At 44.4% G+C, this 17,784-nt stretch overlaps 1 protein-coding gene across 2 annotated transcripts; it reads right to left on the minus strand.

The window, feature by feature from the left end:
- Nucleotides 1–1,168: 1,168 nt before the first annotated feature.
- On the minus strand, nt 1,169–17,473 carry LOC114590739 (testis-expressed protein 47-like). 2 transcript variants are annotated; one of them, XM_028717165.2, is made up of 10 exons: nt 16,532–17,472; nt 16,176–16,240; nt 15,061–15,265; nt 12,278–12,350; nt 11,307–11,413; nt 9,494–9,555; nt 7,604–7,808; nt 6,731–6,887; nt 3,217–3,276; nt 1,467–1,551 (listed from the first exon to the last, which is right to left on the minus strand). In XM_028717165.2, the coding sequence occupies exons 1-9, from the start codon at nt 16,643–16,645 to the stop codon at nt 3,239–3,241; spliced, it is 1,026 nt and encodes a 341-aa protein (XP_028572998.2). In that variant the 5' UTR covers nt 16,646–17,472; the 3' UTR covers nt 1,467–1,551; nt 3,217–3,238. The 2 variants fall into 2 exon arrangements, with proteins under 2 accessions (XP_028572997.2, XP_028572998.2); XM_028717164.2 differs by lacking the exon at nt 3,217–3,276 and having other exon boundaries at nt 1,169–1,551; nt 16,532–17,473.
- Between the last annotated feature and the right edge of the window lie 311 nt (nt 17,474–17,784).

The following is a 17,784-nucleotide window of genomic DNA, read 5'->3' on the forward strand; positions in this document are numbered from 1 at the left end:
TGCTGGAGCTGTGGGGAAAGCAATGTGCCTCTCATATCTGACCTGCTCCCTGGACCCCTGTTTTGCCACCCTATCTATTTTAGGGTGAGAGCTCAGTGATTCTCTCTCCTTCCTTAAAAGCCAACAGCTTCCCCTCACCCCCAATGGCTGCCACCAGTGTGTGGTCACTGTGTAAATCTTAACTTTTTTTAAAAAAAAAGTTACACCCCAATTTCCTCCTTTATTCAAGTTACCAACTGCAGATACCCAGGGGCACAGATATCTACAGAAACCTTGTTGGCTGTAGGGTGTAGTGGGGAAAATTCAAGCCACAAAAGCTGTAGTTGGCATGTTCAGCATTAAAAAAAAAAAAAACTTCGCCCAAAGTGTGACCGACTGACAATTAGTAATGGGTCATTTCAGCAGAGCTGCTGATCAGGTGGCAATTGAAGCAAACTCTGCCCCATAAAGAAGCCTTATTTTTTTCCTCCTCTTGGAAGTGGCAGCAGCCCAGGACCCATCTGCTGCCTGCCAAGCACAATTGCAGGCATCTGCTCTCGCTCCATGGGGATTTCCTTGTTTGTGTGTGTGTGCTCCATCCCAAGTGCCAATGTTCCTGCTATCTCAGACGGACCCAGGATCAAAGCCCAAAGCAAATAACTCATTAGGCACAAGAGGCATCTGCGCTCTTAATAAGGTGGCATGATTAGTTGTTGCATGTCCCATCTGTTCTGGATCTTAAGGACACCTGTGGCAGGCTCCCTGAATAGCCACTGACAATGGCAGCTCTCCCCAAGTTCCTTTGGCATTTCTATACAATTTAGAGGCTTAGCTTGGTCAGAATTGAGTATACACTTCCAGAGTGGAACGCTAAATACATTACGTCTGGTAAATGAGACACCATAGCCACTAGAGGGCCATGAGAACTTGTGTCCTGGGCTTTTCAGACTCATGGGCTATCTGAAACCAAAGAGTTGCATTGGTTTGCCAGATGTGAAATATATTGGCATTGTTTTCAGCTCTGCTACCCCACTAGTATGAACTTCCTCTCCTCCACTACTCATTTTATCCTCCTTCAAGCTAAAAAATGGTGACTTGTCCCATATCAGCCAATGGAGATGTGAACGCTGGTCTCACAGCTTCTTAGTTCAAAACTACGAACTACTGCACCACACTGTCTTGCAATCCATTCTAGTAAGTGAGATCATGCTTTATCTTGAAAACATTGCCATTTAGATGCTGGTTCTGAATTGAAGGAATGCCTAAGATTTCTGAGCAAAGCTAGAGATTTTCAATATTTCCACAAACGGTGAACTAAAACAACAAGTGAGATGAAAAAAAATTGCTCAACTGTGTCTCCTTTCATCCTACCCACGCTTCCCAGTGATCACTTTAAAACACCTCCGTTGCTGTTGAATTCTCAATCAAATCTTAAGGTATTCAGTCTTGATTTCCTGCTACTACCACTCTGCTCCAAATGCAATACATTTTTTCCTTATTGAAAGTGGGTTCTCTTTGCAGCAGCCCATTCAAGATGCAATTTTAACCGTTCTGCCAAAGGCCATGTCGTCTCTGTTTTGGAGACAGAAGAAGTGGAGTGTTAGAACCATCTCAAGGTGCTGGAGATTTATGCTAGACAGACTGGGGGCAAGGGTTGGCAAGACGGGGTTATGACTCAATAAAAGAGCAAGCAGTGGCTTATGCTTCACTTGTCCCCTTCACAAAGGAGCTGCTCAAAGCGGCTTACAAATTCAAGCAAACAGAAAAGCAATGATCCAGCTATATAGGAAGGTGTGTTTGTGGCTGATGCACTTGACAGAAAAGGCCATTTGCACTTAGATGGCCCTAACATACAAAAGGGAACAGGGTCGGACACTTCTGTAGGCGCTAGCCCAGAGTAAGCTTGCATCCGTCCCATACTTTGTTTTAAGAATGCAAACGTGTAAGCTGCAAAATGTGATGATCCTCTAGCTTTGATGGGAGCACAGGGATGCTGCCCAAAGTACAGCCACTTGGAGCACAACACGTATGCATCTTGGTGGTTCTTGTTTCTGTATTTCTCGGGCGACAACAAGCATACATGAACAAACATACATGAATTTTGACACAGTATACTTCCACAAGCAGAGTGAGTGATGTAGTGTGACCTTAGCCCCTAGAATAGCAGTTTGTGTGAACAGAGTAAAAGAATTAATGGCAAGAGTCAGGTCCTCTGTTTTTTTAAAAAAACAAAAAGAGATACCATCCTGTATAGCCAAGAGAGCTTAGTCTGTCTTCCCAGTTTACCCAGTTGCTTTCCAGGAGCTCGTACCTTGTGATGAATGCTGCTTTCAGACCTTTTCCAGGGATCATTATGAGCTCGAGATTCTCTGCTGTTCCCCTAGCAAGACAGCTAACTAACAACCACATTTGATCCAGAGCATTTTGTGTAGCGGTGGAAAAGCTGTGAAACTCCAGGTGCCATTTGCCTCCCAACTCTCATCAGCCCAGCTAGCCCAATGATCAGGGATAAGGGGAGGTGAAGTCCAACAAGCTGGAGATCAACTTCCCCTTCTTCATTTAGTGAAGCAATCTTAAAGATGTTAAGGTATCTGCAATGGTGTTAGGAAAAAATCCCAAAGTTCGTATTAGGCCAACCAAGATGTCAAAAAAGAGTGTGCTGTATGCAAGCTTTTGAGCTCTCCAGAACTCTTCATCAGGCTAGCTGGCCAAAGGGGAAGGGAGACTGAGAAAACATCACTGGTGTTGAAGCATCTGATAAGCGTCATAAGGAGTGTGGGAAGGAACAAGCATTAAACTGGCATTGCACTGTGGCCTTCTGAGGAGGAGAAGAAACACATAATGGAGGCGTTCCCATCTCTAAAATAAGCTAATCTTCATAATCAAACTGCTATCTCCATAGCTTTCCTCCACCGTGGTACAGAAGTGGATTAGCAGCTTTGTTTTGGGATTGGAAGAGGAATCTCTATACCAGGCATACAGTGTTGCATGTTCACACAAACCTGTGCTTATTGCAATGTGATTAATACTATGCAGAGCAGTGGAATTCAAAAGCGATTGCTTCTATAGCAGCAGGTATCGATGTTAATGTGACAGGTGACTAAAAGTTGTTCCTGTATGAAGCAGGTGGTGTTAGTCTGGTCTAGCAACAAGTGGCCTGTGACTATACTCATGCGCTGGGAAGCATCATGCAAGTGCCTGCATGCAGTGGGAAGCATACAATTTGCTGTACTGTACCTTTACGCTGTGCATGAAGAACTTAAACTGATGTGGGATCATCGCTTCGAAACACAAGCCCTTCAACCAAAACAAGGGCTATATAAATGGCAGCATTGACTGATTTCAAATTAAACCCTGCCAAAGGTGAAAACCCTTTTATGTGTCTCATGGCAAGTGAAAAGGGATGAGAGAGAGAGAGAGAATATCAAATAAATTTTGAAGGGGCATTTTCTCTATTGCTCCATAACCAGTGAAATAAATCCACATGTTTTCTTAGTGTGTGGAATTGACTTATGTTTAAATCCAAACATAGGCATCAGTAGAGGCCACAGAGATAGCAAGGTCCGAGGGCAAAGTCTTCCTATGGCAGCCAGAAGCTCAACTCACCATCTCTTTTACATACACATTGCCTGAAATAAACCTAAGATTCAGGGGTTGGGTGGGGGGAGAGTCTGGGTTACAGAGTTGCTTCTTTCTATAGCAATGAAGGATCCATTGCCTCTCAGATCATTCAATTGGACATTATATGGGAGATTGTTTTAATTAGTTCATAGGTATAGACATAGAATCACATAGGAACCACAGCAGAGAGAGGGAGGAAATTTAACTTGGCATGGTACCATTTCCCCATAGCTGCTGTTTTGCCCCATAAATCTTGGAAGAAGAATAGGGGTGTCTGCTCTATAGCACAAGACATGGACCTAGATACAGTACAGGCATTTGGTCCATCCATATGTTCATTGAGGTGTGTGTGTACAACTCAACCAAGAATTGAGAGCATGTGAGCTTTCTGTCCGCAGATCTCCCAGCAGCACAGGGAAAGGTTTCCCATAGGATTCCTTGGCAATGCCTGGATAGTTGCTATTCCTGTTTCATTTGCTGCCTTCTGCCCTGCCTGCATCCAGTTACTCTATTTTAAGGTTACCAGACGTTCTCGTTTCCCGGGAACAGTCCCCAGATTTACAAATCAGTCCCCTGACAAAATCCTATCATTCTTACTGAAGTTGAAAAGTGTCCCCGGATTCATTGAAAAAAAATCTGGTAACCTTACTCTATTTGTCTTTAACTCTCCCCCTCCCCCCCAAAAGCCAGGTAGGCCATTGAAGTCCCAGCTCACCTCCTGGCTGCCAATCTACTGCTAAGAAGAAGAGTTTGGATTTGATATCCTGCTTTATCACTACCCAAAGGAGTCTCAAAGCGGCTAACATTCTCCTTTCCCTTCCTCCCCCACAACAAACACTCTGTGAGGTGAATGGGGCTGAGAGACTTCAAAGAAGTGTGACTGGCCCAAGGTCACCCAGCAGCTGCATGTGGAGGGGCGGAGACGCGAACCCGGTTCCCCAGATTACCAGACTACCGCTCTTAACCACTACACCACACTAAGCAGTGACTTGGAGGCACACAGAACCAAAATCCACTGGTGCACCTAACATATTACATGATGAGAGGAAAGGTATAACTACTCTGCAAGTTAAAAATAACTTAATTGCCACTGTATTGAAAGGTATGCTGTAACACACAATCAGTCCCATCTCTGTGGAGCCATCCGTTGTACCTCTCCACGTGCAGAACTGATGCAACACCCCCCCCCCCCGCAAATAACACAACACTATTCTAATTGGAAGGACCAAGGGGCTGAGCTCAAAAGACAGTCATCTTTTGGTTACCTTTATTACTTTACAGCTCTTCTGCTTTTAGATGGCAAATTAAATCACCTAGATTTAAAATCCTTTCTCCAGTATCTTGTGTCCTTTGGCCAAACATTTCTCCTGGAAGACACACTAACAAACCACAACCAGAATCTGTGCAAATCTCTCTGAAATCCAGAGTTTTGTCAAGTTTCCCACTTTTGAATTTCACATCTGCCCTCTTCTAGTAGCTTCGCTGACTACATGGGGCAGTTAGCATTTTGCCATTAGACCCAGGCAAGCCAATAAGCTTGTTGCTATCAAGAATCCTCCAGGATACCTGCAAATATCCTTAGAGGGGCAGAGGCAGATTTAGAGACCAGCTGAGTCCTCTGATTCCCAAGCCTTGCATTTAATTGTTTTGTTACAGCAGGATGCTCAGCGCCTTCTTTTTGCAAGTACACCAGCCTTGCCTTGAATGCTTTGTAGAGAGCCTTGGGCAAGGCAATACCTATTTCAACTTTGAACTCTGCTCTAGCATTTTACAGCAGAGGGGCTTGAGGTAGCTAAGGCTGTCATCGCACTTTCCTGGAGGAAAGTACGACTGAACACAGCAAGCACCCATAGGATGCTGCAACACCTATGTGTCTGTTCTCCTAAGATATAGAATTGGTTAGATTTTCAGAAGCTAAGCAACTGTTCTCAAAATCTAACCTATTATATTTCTAGCCAGCACATGTTGGTGGGTTGATGAGCCAGGTGCCTGTGGCATATCCTGAGGCTCACAGATTTGAGGTTCAGATGCAGGCTGCGTTCACATGGATGTTCACAGTACAGCTAAAGTTTATTCCCAAAGTGTTCATGCAATACAGCAGTAAGGTACTGCTATAAGTACTTCTGTGTACACAGGTGCTGCCCATCCTGGGTGCCCGAGTAAAGGTGTTTTTTAAAAAAATAAATAATTATTCACTCAGCTTGACAAGGACATCTCTCAGCAGCTGAAAAAGGCAGCAGCAAAAAAGATCAGTCTTGGCACTTGCCTTTAAGGTAAGTACAGCGGCTGGGCAGCTAGCCCAAGCATTAGAGACATGATTTGCATGCAGAAAAACCCAGGTTCATGCCTTGGTGCATCCACTTAAAGTATCTCTAGTAGGAACACTGGGGAAAATCTGTTTTGGGGACCTTAAATAATTGCTGCTGGGCCCCCTAAAGAATACCCCAGTCTCCTTCCCTGAATTTTTAGCCTCCATGGCCATTTCACAGGTGGAGATCACAGGAAAAGAGGGCAGTGTATTCTACCCATTTGCTCCTAAGAAGTACCCTTGCCTTCAAATGTTCTGGGGAACGAGCGCAAATGTATTTGGATAACAGCTAAACTCTAAGCCCTTGTTTGTAAATGTGATCAAATTAATAGTTAATCAAATCAAACCACTTTAAACATATTGGGCTTACAGTATTTATGTTGTGATAGTTCTGCAATGAATATGAATACAAGGAGCTACCTTTTGCCAAATCAGACTGACTGGCAACAGCTCTCCATGATCCAGGTAGGGATCTTCCCAGGCCTACCTGCAGATGCAGGGGATTAAATTTAGGACCTGGCTTGTTTGATTTCTTACAGACTAATCTGGCCTTTCTCTCACCATGAAGCCCAAAGCAGTATACATGTGGTTTCCATGTAGTCAACCAGGCACCAACCAGAAACAAACCCACTTAGTTCCAGCAACATGGTGGTAGTCTCATGTGCCTTCAGACCATACCCTTGGATCATCTATTTTCCAAGCAGGTGTTCTACATCCTTCCCCTAAATACTCTTACCTGTGCCTCTTAGGCCCCTGTCCCACAAAATGGGCTATGGGCCTGCCCCCAGCCTTCCTCCCTAGGCTTCCATGATTGGTCCATACCTGAGTCCATCAGAATGTTCAAAGGGGAGTCATAAAGTTGCAGGTACTGAGCTGCACTCAGTAACTCTTGGCATTCCAGCAGGTGGCAGATGGTATCTTGGGGAACAATGAGCTCTGGGACCTTTTCCAGGATGGCATCTTCAAGGTTCTTGGGCTTCTGGAGAAGAAGTTAAGAACTCAGCGTCAGGTGAATCCCATGGTCTATATGAAGACAGGAACACTGTGCTGGTGGGAATATTTTGCTGACCTGTCCCGTTTTATGACGCTTGGGTCACTTACCAGTCAGTGCAATGAAAGGAACAATGAAAAGAAAAATACCACTGCATTAGAGATGAAACTTATCCCAGCCTTAATTTTTGATGGTGTGGCATCAGTTTCCCAAGCTATTTGAGGAAGAGATGCTGTTGTAGCTTGCTGTTGTTCTAATGGGATCGTTTTGTTGCATATTTTAATTATGGATGTTTATATTTTAATGTTTTAAGAGGATTTTTTTTTTACTGTTGTATTTTAATTGTGAGCGTTTATGTTTAAAAGTCTGTGCAACTGGTTTTTATACTAGCGGAAGCCTAATCTGGCATTAAGCAGTATATAAATTACTACTATCACCACCAACACCATCAAATTGGAGAGCTGTTGCCATGCCTCCTTCAGCCACTCTTTCTCTCACTCCTCCGTGGCCAAAAAAAGCTCCCATCTCTTCTTCGTGACCTCCATCATATCAGGCACTACTAGGCTGCATTGCAAATGGCTGGTGCGTGCAGCGCCTGACATACTAATAATGCATGCTCTGCAGGTACCAAAACAGCGAAAACAATAGTAGAACAGGCTAGGAGAGTGTCAGACCCATTCTGGCAATGGCTCAAGGGCCCATACCTTGGGGTACCTCTGTAGATGCTTGCCAAGTTTCAGGAGTGTGGTGAGGCACTCGCAAATGATAGCCTCCGTCGGCTCTTCTCGGGCTGCATTGTACTCCTGGTATCTCTCAGGCACATTCAGCACTTTGTAGTTCCACTGCTGGAAGAGTCGGGAAGGGAGGTTGTGGGACATGACAAGGATCTTGGCACCCAGGACTAACACTCTGAAACAAAGGTCAAGAAATCACAGCTCAGAGCTTGCACTTTCTTTTGAAACCAAGCAAAAAACAACTATTGATGGGTGGGGTACCTCTCAGGACAGAAACAAAGGCAACGGGGCAAGCAAACCCCCTCCACCCAGCAGCAGGATTTGGCCTGAGTCTGCATGCACAGCATACATTTAAAGTATGTCTCCATCCACAAAGAATCCTGTGAATTGGTAGCTTAATGGTGCTTGTAGCTGTATGGGGGTAAACTACAGTCTGGGTGAGAAGAAACATTTCAACCTATCACATAATGCCATTTAGAAGAGTCGGAAGCTCTAAACAAATACAGCACCACCATGAAAGGTTCTAACTCTAGCCTTCCTCTCGAAAGCACCCCCGGGTGCAAGTAGATAAATATGGACTGCTTACTAGCGGGAAGGTAAACGGCGTTTCCGTGTGCGGCTCTGGCTCGCCAGAGCAGCGATGTCACGCTGGCCACGTGACCCGGAAGTGTCCCCGGACAGCGCTGGCCCCCGGCCTCTTGAGTGAGATGGGCGCACAACCCTAGAGTCTGTCAAGACTGGCCCGTACGGGCAGGGGTACCTTTACCTTTACTAAGCTCCTTCAAAGAATAAAAGCTTCAAAACATGAAAAGCTGGAAACTGAGCCAAGTGCACTGACATCCACAGAACCAGAGAGCTCCTGCAAGGTTGTGACACCCCAGGCCCGATGTTTTCTAAGGGCAGGTTCATAAATGCAAATATGAACTCTTGCCACTCAGTAACTCAGGCCAAACTACAGGTTCATGATGTGATTAACAATCACATTGTGGTTTTTTACAATTAAATATCACGTTGTAATTGACACCACAGTGTCAAGAGAGGCTTAAACCTCCCCTCTTCCCAACTGCAATCTCCATAAAGGTCTCATACACACTCACCCTATGTGGCAATTAGTACTAAGAGAAAACTTCCCATTGATGTCAATAGGAACTGTTTTTTCCCCTCCTAATGCCAATTACCGTTTTTATTAAGATCACAGCTGGAAAAGGATACGCTGATACACTACCACCACCATCCCACAAATGTCTAGTATTTTATTTTTAATTAAACCCACTACATGATTGCTAATCATGTCATAAATATAATGTGTAGTTAGGCAAAATGTTGAATGTTTTGCTTCCCTCACGTGATATGAAATCTGTTAAGCTCATTCACATATAAAAGGCACCACAATATCTGAATCAGTGAGAAGTAAAGATGTCAACTGCCCATCAGCCTCTTGGTATCAGAATATGTGTTATTAGTATTGGAGTTTTTATCCACTACTCCTCCAAAAAGTATGGGGGGGATCCTCATTCATCCTCAGAACACCCCTATATGATGGACTAAGCCAAGAGTCCATGCAAGGGCCAAGGTCATGTAGTATGACAGTCTATCAGGAATTGCTGGAAGTTCCTTTAGTGAAGCCTACAGAAACATTAGCACTGTGGGGTTCAGTCCTTGCATCCTACAAGATCGAAAGGTATATTTAGACTGTGATCTCATGCCTGCTTGCCTAGGAGTAAGCCTCGCTGAACTTAATGGTGTTTCTGAGAGGATTGCACTGCTAGTATATCAGATCAAATCCTGTTAATCAAAATTGCTCTCCTGACAACCAGCCCTAGGCTTGAAGGGGGCACATAATTGCCACCATCTGCTCACCTCTGCTGCTGCTCCATATCCCTCAGGTCTCGCAGGACAGCATAAAGCATATCACTGGATGACTGAAAGAAAAATCAACACATCTGGTTAAAAATGCAACCTAGCAATAAAGCAGGGGCACTCATTTTGAACAAGTTTGCAGAAGTGCAACAGGCTCCAAATAGCCTGTTTTTTGGGATGGTTTTGGGGGAAAGGGCTATAGCTCAGTGCCAGAGCAAACATTTTGCACAAGACCAGATTAGAATCTTTAAATATCCGTGTGTGTGTGTGTGTACACAATAATAAACCATAAAATAAAGTTTTATTTTTCAAAATGGAACAAAACCAACAGTAAGATGGAAAATAATGTTTATTTTTGTATACTTTCACTTTATCTATAATTGGAAAAAAATTCTGCTGCTTTTTCTAATTGCATAGTCTTTGATCAGATCCTCAAAACTAATCTTGCATAACACATCTGCTTCTATACTTAGTAGAGATAAGACATCCAGCTTGCCTTGTTGCATAATTGTTCTGTTGGAATTTTTAATATAATTCAACTCAGACAATGAACGCTCGGCTGAGTAATTTGTGACTATTAATGATAAAAACCCAGCAATGGAAAATTTCTGTGGTGTCCCCCTTCCCTTGATGCCCTAAGCACATGCTTATTTTGCTTAATGGTTAACCCAGTCCTGATTTTGCATGCAACCCCCCCCCAAGGGAAAACTGCTCTTTAGTGCTCAATCGGAGCAAACAGCAAAGTGGTTTTCTCCAGATTGACACTTGCTCTGATTCAGTACTAAAGAGCAGGTTTTCCCTGGGAAAGGAGTGGGGCAAGGGGGAAACTGCTTGAACCCATGCCTAGAAAGTGCTGGTGAAGCAGAAAACTCCTGGGAGCCAGGCTTTTTAGGCACAGAACAAACGGAAGGGTGGACGAGCCCAGGTTTTTCAGATGGAAGTGAAAGTGCAACAAGTTGTGCTGTGTGTATTGAAGGAGCAGAATTGTGATGTAAGGTTTCCAAAACAATGAAAGAAGAAGCAAGACACCACAGTTAACACATTCTGGAACCATTGATCTAAAACTGGTCCAGATGCCAACTTCAGCTAAGGACTCCTAGGCTGTCCGTTGCCGTGGTTACAAACAGTGAGAGGCTGACTTCACAACATCCAAGGATGTCTGATAACGAGAAAAAAGCAGGTACTGCCAAGGAGACTACCTCACCAATGGAGCCAACAAACAGGACAGATTCTGGAAAAGGAAGCCCTCTCATGATTTCCTTAGTAAGGCAGCTGAGCACATGGAGGTGCTGCTTTTCCAGAGCCACCGTCTCACCTTCTCATTCCTTGCTATGGCCCTTATCTCAATAATGCAAAGGGTACCTATTCCAAGCACTGGTGGAAAGGGACCTGTGGGGAGAGGGCTCTGGCTGGGGGAAAAGATGGAGTGGGAGGTGGTGAGAGAGGTGAAAGAGCAGGGTTATAATGCTTGGATCCCAGCTAGTGCCAATGTGTGTTCTGTCATTTGGGGCAGGAGTCAAGACAAGAGTAAATTCATAGACGGGCCATAGGCACGAAGGACTGATCCAGCAACCTCAGGACATGAATGACGCAGTCACTCATAACCTTGAGCATAACCATAGAATCGTAGAGTTGGAAAAGGACCATGAGGACCATGTAGGCCAACTCACTGCCATGCAAGAATCTTTTGTCCAACGTGGGGCTCAAACCCACAATGCTGAGACTAAAGAGTCTCATGCTCCACCAATGGAGCTATCCCATGTAATCCCAACATATCTTTCAACAGTGGGACCACCTCACCAAGAGACCTTACCTCCAGTATGTGTATAACATATGCGGGGTAGAGCAGCAGTAGGCCTGTGACCCCCTCGCTCTGGTAATAGGAGCGCTGAAGACTCGCAAACAGTTGTTCCCAGTACTCTGAGGAGAAGCAAGGCAGGCTTGAATCATTCTTGGCACAGCCAGGTGACACCTGTCCCCCCTGGCCTCTCAGGCTCACCCATCCTCTGCCCTCCTTGCTGTAAAGCCAAACTAAAATCAGGCTTGCGAAATAGGAAAGAAAGGTGTGGGTTTGTAGAGCAGGAAGCCCAATGCCTGCAATCCTTTCTTAATATCTGCATGTTCTTTAAAGAGCCCCTCTTTTTATTAATCTGAGAAAACCTATGAATCTGAAGCTCATGTTAAAATATGGAGGTATCCTAACACTTCACCCAATGACTCAGCGACAGCCCTACGAGGATTCTGCATTGCCTCTCTTTGACCGACCCTACTATTTTTCATTTCAGTGCTGCGCAGGTTAACACTTTCCCTGCGTGTCACTTGCTTCAATTGCCTTAGCTAAAAAAGAGCATCTCATTTATGCTTGGTAGGCAAAAACAGCTTGCTGACTTTGGTTTGTACTCAAAGACACACATTTCGTCTTGTCTGACAGAATGCCTTCCCTTCTCCTGCCAGCCTGGGGGTTCTCCCAACCTTCTGGAGCAGATTTGGGGAGGGGAGAGGGGGAGGGGAGAGGGGAGGAAGTCCCACTGCACTAGTGGGAATACTTGTGCTGGCTTCTGCGACTTAGCTTAATGCAGTCCTTTCTCCTATGTTTCCAAACTCGTGTGCTCCCCCCCCCCTCCAGGCAGCCTCCCAAAGGCCACTAATATTTGCCCAAGTCACCAATATGGCTAACAAGATGGCAATGGGCAGCCCATTTCATTCATTTGCCTCACCCCATTCTAGAACCTCTTGTGAATTATCTAGAAAGATGGAGCAGCCAGCAGGAGGATGTTTCCTTACCAGCTAAATCCCTTTTGTCAGCCAGCTCTGGTGAGATCTTGGCCAGGAAAATCAGCCGGTGGAGAAGAGATTTCTAAAGGACAAAAAGAAAGCATCTGTTATCGGAAGCTACAAACTAAGGCATACTATCAGCTGTGTAAAGAGTTACATTTTGAGATAATATTTAAAACATGTTGTTTTTGATATTGTTATAAAAATTACCGTATTTTTCTGTGTATAGGACTAGGTTTTTTTCATTGGGGGGCATCTTATACATGGGGGCCATCTCCCCCCCCCATTTTCTTAAATCGGAGTCCCCCAAAATAGGGGGCATCTTATAGATGGAAAAATATGGTACCTTTCTTCCGTTATTAATCTCTGGTTGTGACCAATAGAATCTCTTTGTTTGCCCTGCCATTTTTTGTAACATCTATTATTGCACATTCCTAATTCTTATTTGTGCTTATGGTGATACTGGGGAGGTTATGCGGTCCCACTTTTAATGTCATTTGCACCTATAAAGGTTTTGGGACAGACAATAGCATGAGGTTGTAAGATTACCACAAACTGTAATTTGAGAAGAAGAGTTTGGATTTGATATCCTGCTTTATCACTACCCGAAGGAGTCTCAAAGCGGCTAACATTCTCCTTTCCCTTCCTCCCCCACAACAAACACTCTGAGGTGAGTGAGGCTGAGAGACTTCAGAGAAGTGTGACTGGCCCAAGGTCACCCAGCAGCTGCATGTGGAGGAGCGGAGACGCTAACCCGGTTCACCAGATTACGAGTCTACCGCTCTTAACCACTACACCACACTGGCTCTAATTTAAGATTTTGCACCTTGTTTCTTAGTTTAAGAGAGGGTGAAATAGAGTTAGTGCTAAAAAATTTCCCTCCCCCTCCCTGCAATCTATTTTCTGCTTGACTTCCTTTGAGTAAACTAAGACATTTCACTCAAAATACTTATTCTGCTTGCATGATTAAGTATGCTCATGCATGAGCTCTTGTGAATGAAGCCTTGCTGCATAGCCTGAAGTCTGTGTTTGTGTTATAATTAAATAGGCACTCATTATGACAGCCCTGACTAGTTGGGGCTGAGGGGAGTTGTAGTCCAAAGCATCTTTCTTTCCCCCTCTTTCTCCCCTCCCCATAACCTCAGTGTGCCTATGATAGCAACGTCTCACACCAAATGTACACCTACCTGTGGATAGGACTCTGTGAATTGAAAATAGAGATGTTATATGTGCCTTTGTTGTCTATGAAACTCTGTCAATAAAAACAATTTAAAATCTGGAGGCACTAGGTTGGTGAAAGCGGACTTATAAACTCGGAAAAGGTGCTTGCAATTTGAACCTAAGCAGGCTTATTTGGAAATAAACCCCACTGAGTTCAGTAGGAATCACTTCTAAATACTGTAGATATTTATATTGCCATCTTAAACTTGCTTCAGTCTCACATGGCCGCAGCTGTCCAGGCATTCATAACTTGAAGGCTGGACTGCCCTTGAGGTTAGATGTTCTCCACCCCTGCTTTCCAATGCCTTCATGTCTTTCGTTTTCATGTGTTCAACCATACAGCAGGACATAGCCCATTTTCATCTTGTGTACATTTAAATCCACCAATAAGTGCAATTTAAGTGGCTGGTTTTGTTCTCAGAAATGTAGAATGCTAAAGATCAAAGGAAAATGGCCCATGATGTAATTTACCCTTCAACCTTTACCAGGTGAAAACAGAATGACACTTGTTTTAGATAAGAAAATATTTGGTTGAGCAAGTTATGTCCACTAATCCATGGCTCACTTGCCTCACTATTGCCATTTGGAAACATTTAGTATCAGTATTGCATTCACTGCACAGAACACTTTTCATTCAGATATCATACCTTTAAAAAAAAAAAGATGAGTTCCACACTAAGTTCACTTCCAATTTCTATGGCTTCCAAAAGGCTGCCTGCTGAGCCATATTGCTGCAATTCAATTGGATGCGATGCTTGAATATTTAGGCCTATGCTTGGAATTAGGACACCTACTAAGAAAATAGGCCCTTCACTTACCAGTAATAGGAACAGCCAGACTGCATGTTACAACACTGACAGGAGGGGCATAGATGTGTGTTTGAATATGTGAGCATAAAGGGTTTGATTTTCTCCTGGTAGGTCACTCTGCTTGGAACCATTGAGGATACACTGTAGATGTCTCACAGAAGACATGGGCCACAAGAAGTAAACCTCTGCCACTTCTCCAAGTGATTCCTTTTGGTTCTAATCTCAGAAAAGTAGAGGATGAATAAGTGAACAGTGAACATCACTCGAACAGGAGGGTTTGATGTGCTCTCCCGAAACTATCAACTTTCACCTGCTTCTAGGAGGGATAAAACAAGGGCAGCGACTGTGTTGATACCAAGCAAGGGCTAACTGAGTCCCAAGAAGCAGACTGGTAGAGCAACGGATTATAGTGGCCCATTTTCATCAGGGGTACAAAAAGATGCTTTCTAAGGTCTAATATTACACCACACAACTCATAGTGGGCAAAACGGACACACACTTACAAACTGTATCCACAAAATGTTCATTCAGCAGTGTCATTTTGAACACAGGTATCAGTCCCGTGCACCTCGCCCCACTCCACCCAAGCTAATGCTCACAGCTAATATATCACACACTCGAGTCCTGCGTGCTCTCTCTCTCTCTCTCTCTCTCTCTCTCTCTCTCTCTCTCTCACACACACACACACACACACACACACACACCCTCAGCCACAGTGAGGAATTAAGCAGGTACATGGAATCCCTGATCTAGAGTACTCACTGTTTCCTTTGTGCCACTGTGCACTTTTTCATGGAGGAGCTGATCAAGTAAGTTTGTTCTCTCTTCCTCAGATGGTGATGCTTCCTGCTTCTCCCACATCTCGGTCTCCTTCTCATAAGTCCCCTTTCCTGAGGTGCCTGCTTTAAACCTTGACATAGTGGCCTGGCTTCTAAAAACCTGATTCTGGGAGATGGACCTTGGGGAGCTTTGAATAAATCATAGAAATCAATCCAGATAATGTTACACTCTGCGTCAACCATGAGGCAGTTCTGGCCAAACAAAGCTGTTTGTTGACAACCGTGGCTCCTGGTGTCTTAGGAGCAGTGTCAGGCATGCACGTTTTTCTCTCAAAGGTGCATTGTCTTTTGGCATTTGGCATTGGCAGGCTAGCTGAATGGGGCAGCTGTTGCTCAGGCAACACTTGACCTCTAACGATAACATCTGAGCCTTGTGGTGACATTTCAAAACTTATGGGCAGGCAGGAGCTACACTTTTGGGAGTAGAAGTTGGGCTGTAACCTGAGATCCGTTTTTTGCTAAGTTCATCTACAGCAGCATTAACAGGGAGGGAAGACATATTTGTGCCAACAGTGGCAAATTTCAGCCATGGAATTATAATGTAAGTACCAATGATTTTTGGCACAGAAATGCAAATCTAAATGGTAACATGAAGCAGCCAATCTGTGACTAGAAATTTTCAAGAGTGGTTTCTGCCTGCTGGCCAATCAGAAGTTGGGATTCTCTAATGACACACAGTCACATTTCAATGCACTGGCCAGAGACACACTCAAGTGCTAAGGAGTCTTTCACACGTGTAAATAAGCATCCTTCTGTCACTGTCCCCCAAGAAAGTACAGATCTTTAGATGTACTCCATCAAAATATTTGAGGGTCATTCACAGTGTTCCCCCAAAATGAACAAACAAACAAACAATCATATATATTCGCTTAATTGCTCCAAATGTCTCCAATTTTTGCTCATTCAGCCATGTACACAAGTTGGGTTTTTTCAAAACAAAACAAAGAAACCATGACATCTCACAGAGACTGCACACAAACTATGGACTTTGTGACCAAAGTGGGTGTGCACTTATTTGCAAAGCCTCACAAAACTTACCTGGTTTCCAGTGTAGGTGCTGGAAAAACAGAGGTGCTACATGACAGTGTATGCAGCTCTGGGGGCTGGAAAACAGTGAAACCTACATTTGGCACCCAAGATTTCATATGAATTTGCTTCCTACGTCAAGAGGAAGTGCAGAACATTCCATCATCTAAGAACATCCATGACTTCAGTTAAAGAAACTTGTCTGAATTCCCCTTTTTTTCAAACAGCCAAACGGGTTTTATAGCTAGCCCTATTTAAAGCTCCCTCACATGTTAAGATTGGGGTCCTTAGGCTCCCACAGGGAGTTTGGTGAATATGGGGCTGGAGGACCCCTGGAAGTATCTCTCCCGCTCATCCCAGGCACAAACCTTCCCATCCACTCTCTGCCTCTCCAGCCGCAACTGATACATTGAAGTCCTCTCTTCAAAGGTGAAATCATCTGTGTGGTATAAAAAGCTGCTGGCTGCCTGGGAGGACGCCATAGTTCACTGTGCTCCTGCTGAAGTTGCTAGGCAATGGCTTAACAAAAGAGCCCCCAGGGAGTGGGAGATGGCTCACTCCATCCCCCATGTCAACAAAGCTCAGCCTGCAGCAGCCTGGTAAGGGGACGCTTACATTCGGCCAGAGACACGGTTGTGCCAGCAAGTTAATGAGTCCAAAGTCATGCTCTCCGCACGCTTAAGAACATTTTCCAGGGAGTCTAGGAAACTAGGGCTGTCATTCAGGTGTACAGCTTTTTCTTCACAGATGTTGGGGATAGATAGATAGAAATACACTAGGCAGAAGCAATGAAAGCCTAAGAATGCCAGCACCCTCTGAAAGAATGTCTGTGCAGCAGCTTGCTTTGTAGCTCTAGAAAGGACTGTGCAGCGAGGGCCCCACACCAGCAGTATAAATTGGATTCCGCAGGCTGCACTGCTTGCACAGGCACCATAATGACACACTTCTGACACATCCCTCTTTTGCGCTCTCTCTCTCTCTCTCTCTCTCTCTCTCTCTCTCTCGTCTCCCTGCAGTCTGGGTTCTGTTCTTCGCACTCCATTGAAGTGGAACTCTCCAAAATCACCAACCACCTTAGACACAGACAAATCCAAAGATCTCTGTCCTAATTCTCCTTAACCCCTTTGTGGACAGCGGATCACCTACTCCTACTCAATTCCTCCTATGCCCTAGGTTTCAGTGACCGGCCTCAGCTTGTGCTCCTCCCTGCCTACACTCACCCAACCTTTCTATGGGGTGGTTTGTTTTTCTGCTTCCACACACACCCCTCCATTGGGGTCCCTGGCGGGGGGGTGTTTGAAGAATTATTATCATCATTATTATTATTATTATTATTATTATTATTATTATTATTATTATTATTATCTCTATCATTTCTCTACATACTGCCTCCTGGAAGTCTCTGTCAGATCACATGGCTTTGAGTATTACCCCCACACTGATGGCTTCCCAGCTCTACCTCTCTAATCCAAAGCCTTCTCTCATCATTCCACCCCACAGTGCTAACTATCTGTCTGATTATTTCATCATTGTCTCACACTAAGAGTAGACCCAGAAGTTAATGGACGTTTTGGAGGCAAGAATATGCAGGCATATCTGGTTGCTTGAGGTAAGAATCGCG

This window comes from Podarcis muralis, chromosome 2, assembly GCF_964188315.1.
Source record: "Podarcis muralis chromosome 2, rPodMur119.hap1.1, whole genome shotgun sequence".
Classification (NCBI taxonomy): domain Eukaryota; kingdom Metazoa; phylum Chordata; class Lepidosauria; order Squamata; family Lacertidae; genus Podarcis; species Podarcis muralis.

Coding starts and splice junctions, on each gene's coding strand:
- LOC114590739 (XM_028717164.2), bottom strand. CDS start 16,645: ATGGCGTCCTCCCAGGCAGCCAGCAGCTTTTTATACCACACAGATGAT. Junction 16,241..16,531: donor GGCAGAGAGTGGATGGGAAG/GTTTGTGCCTGG, acceptor ACTGTTTTCCAG/CCCCCAGAGCTGCATACACT. Junction 1,552..6,730: donor GAACATTCTGATGGACTCAG/GTATGGACCAAT, acceptor TCTCCAAAACAG/AGACGACATGGCCTTTGGCA.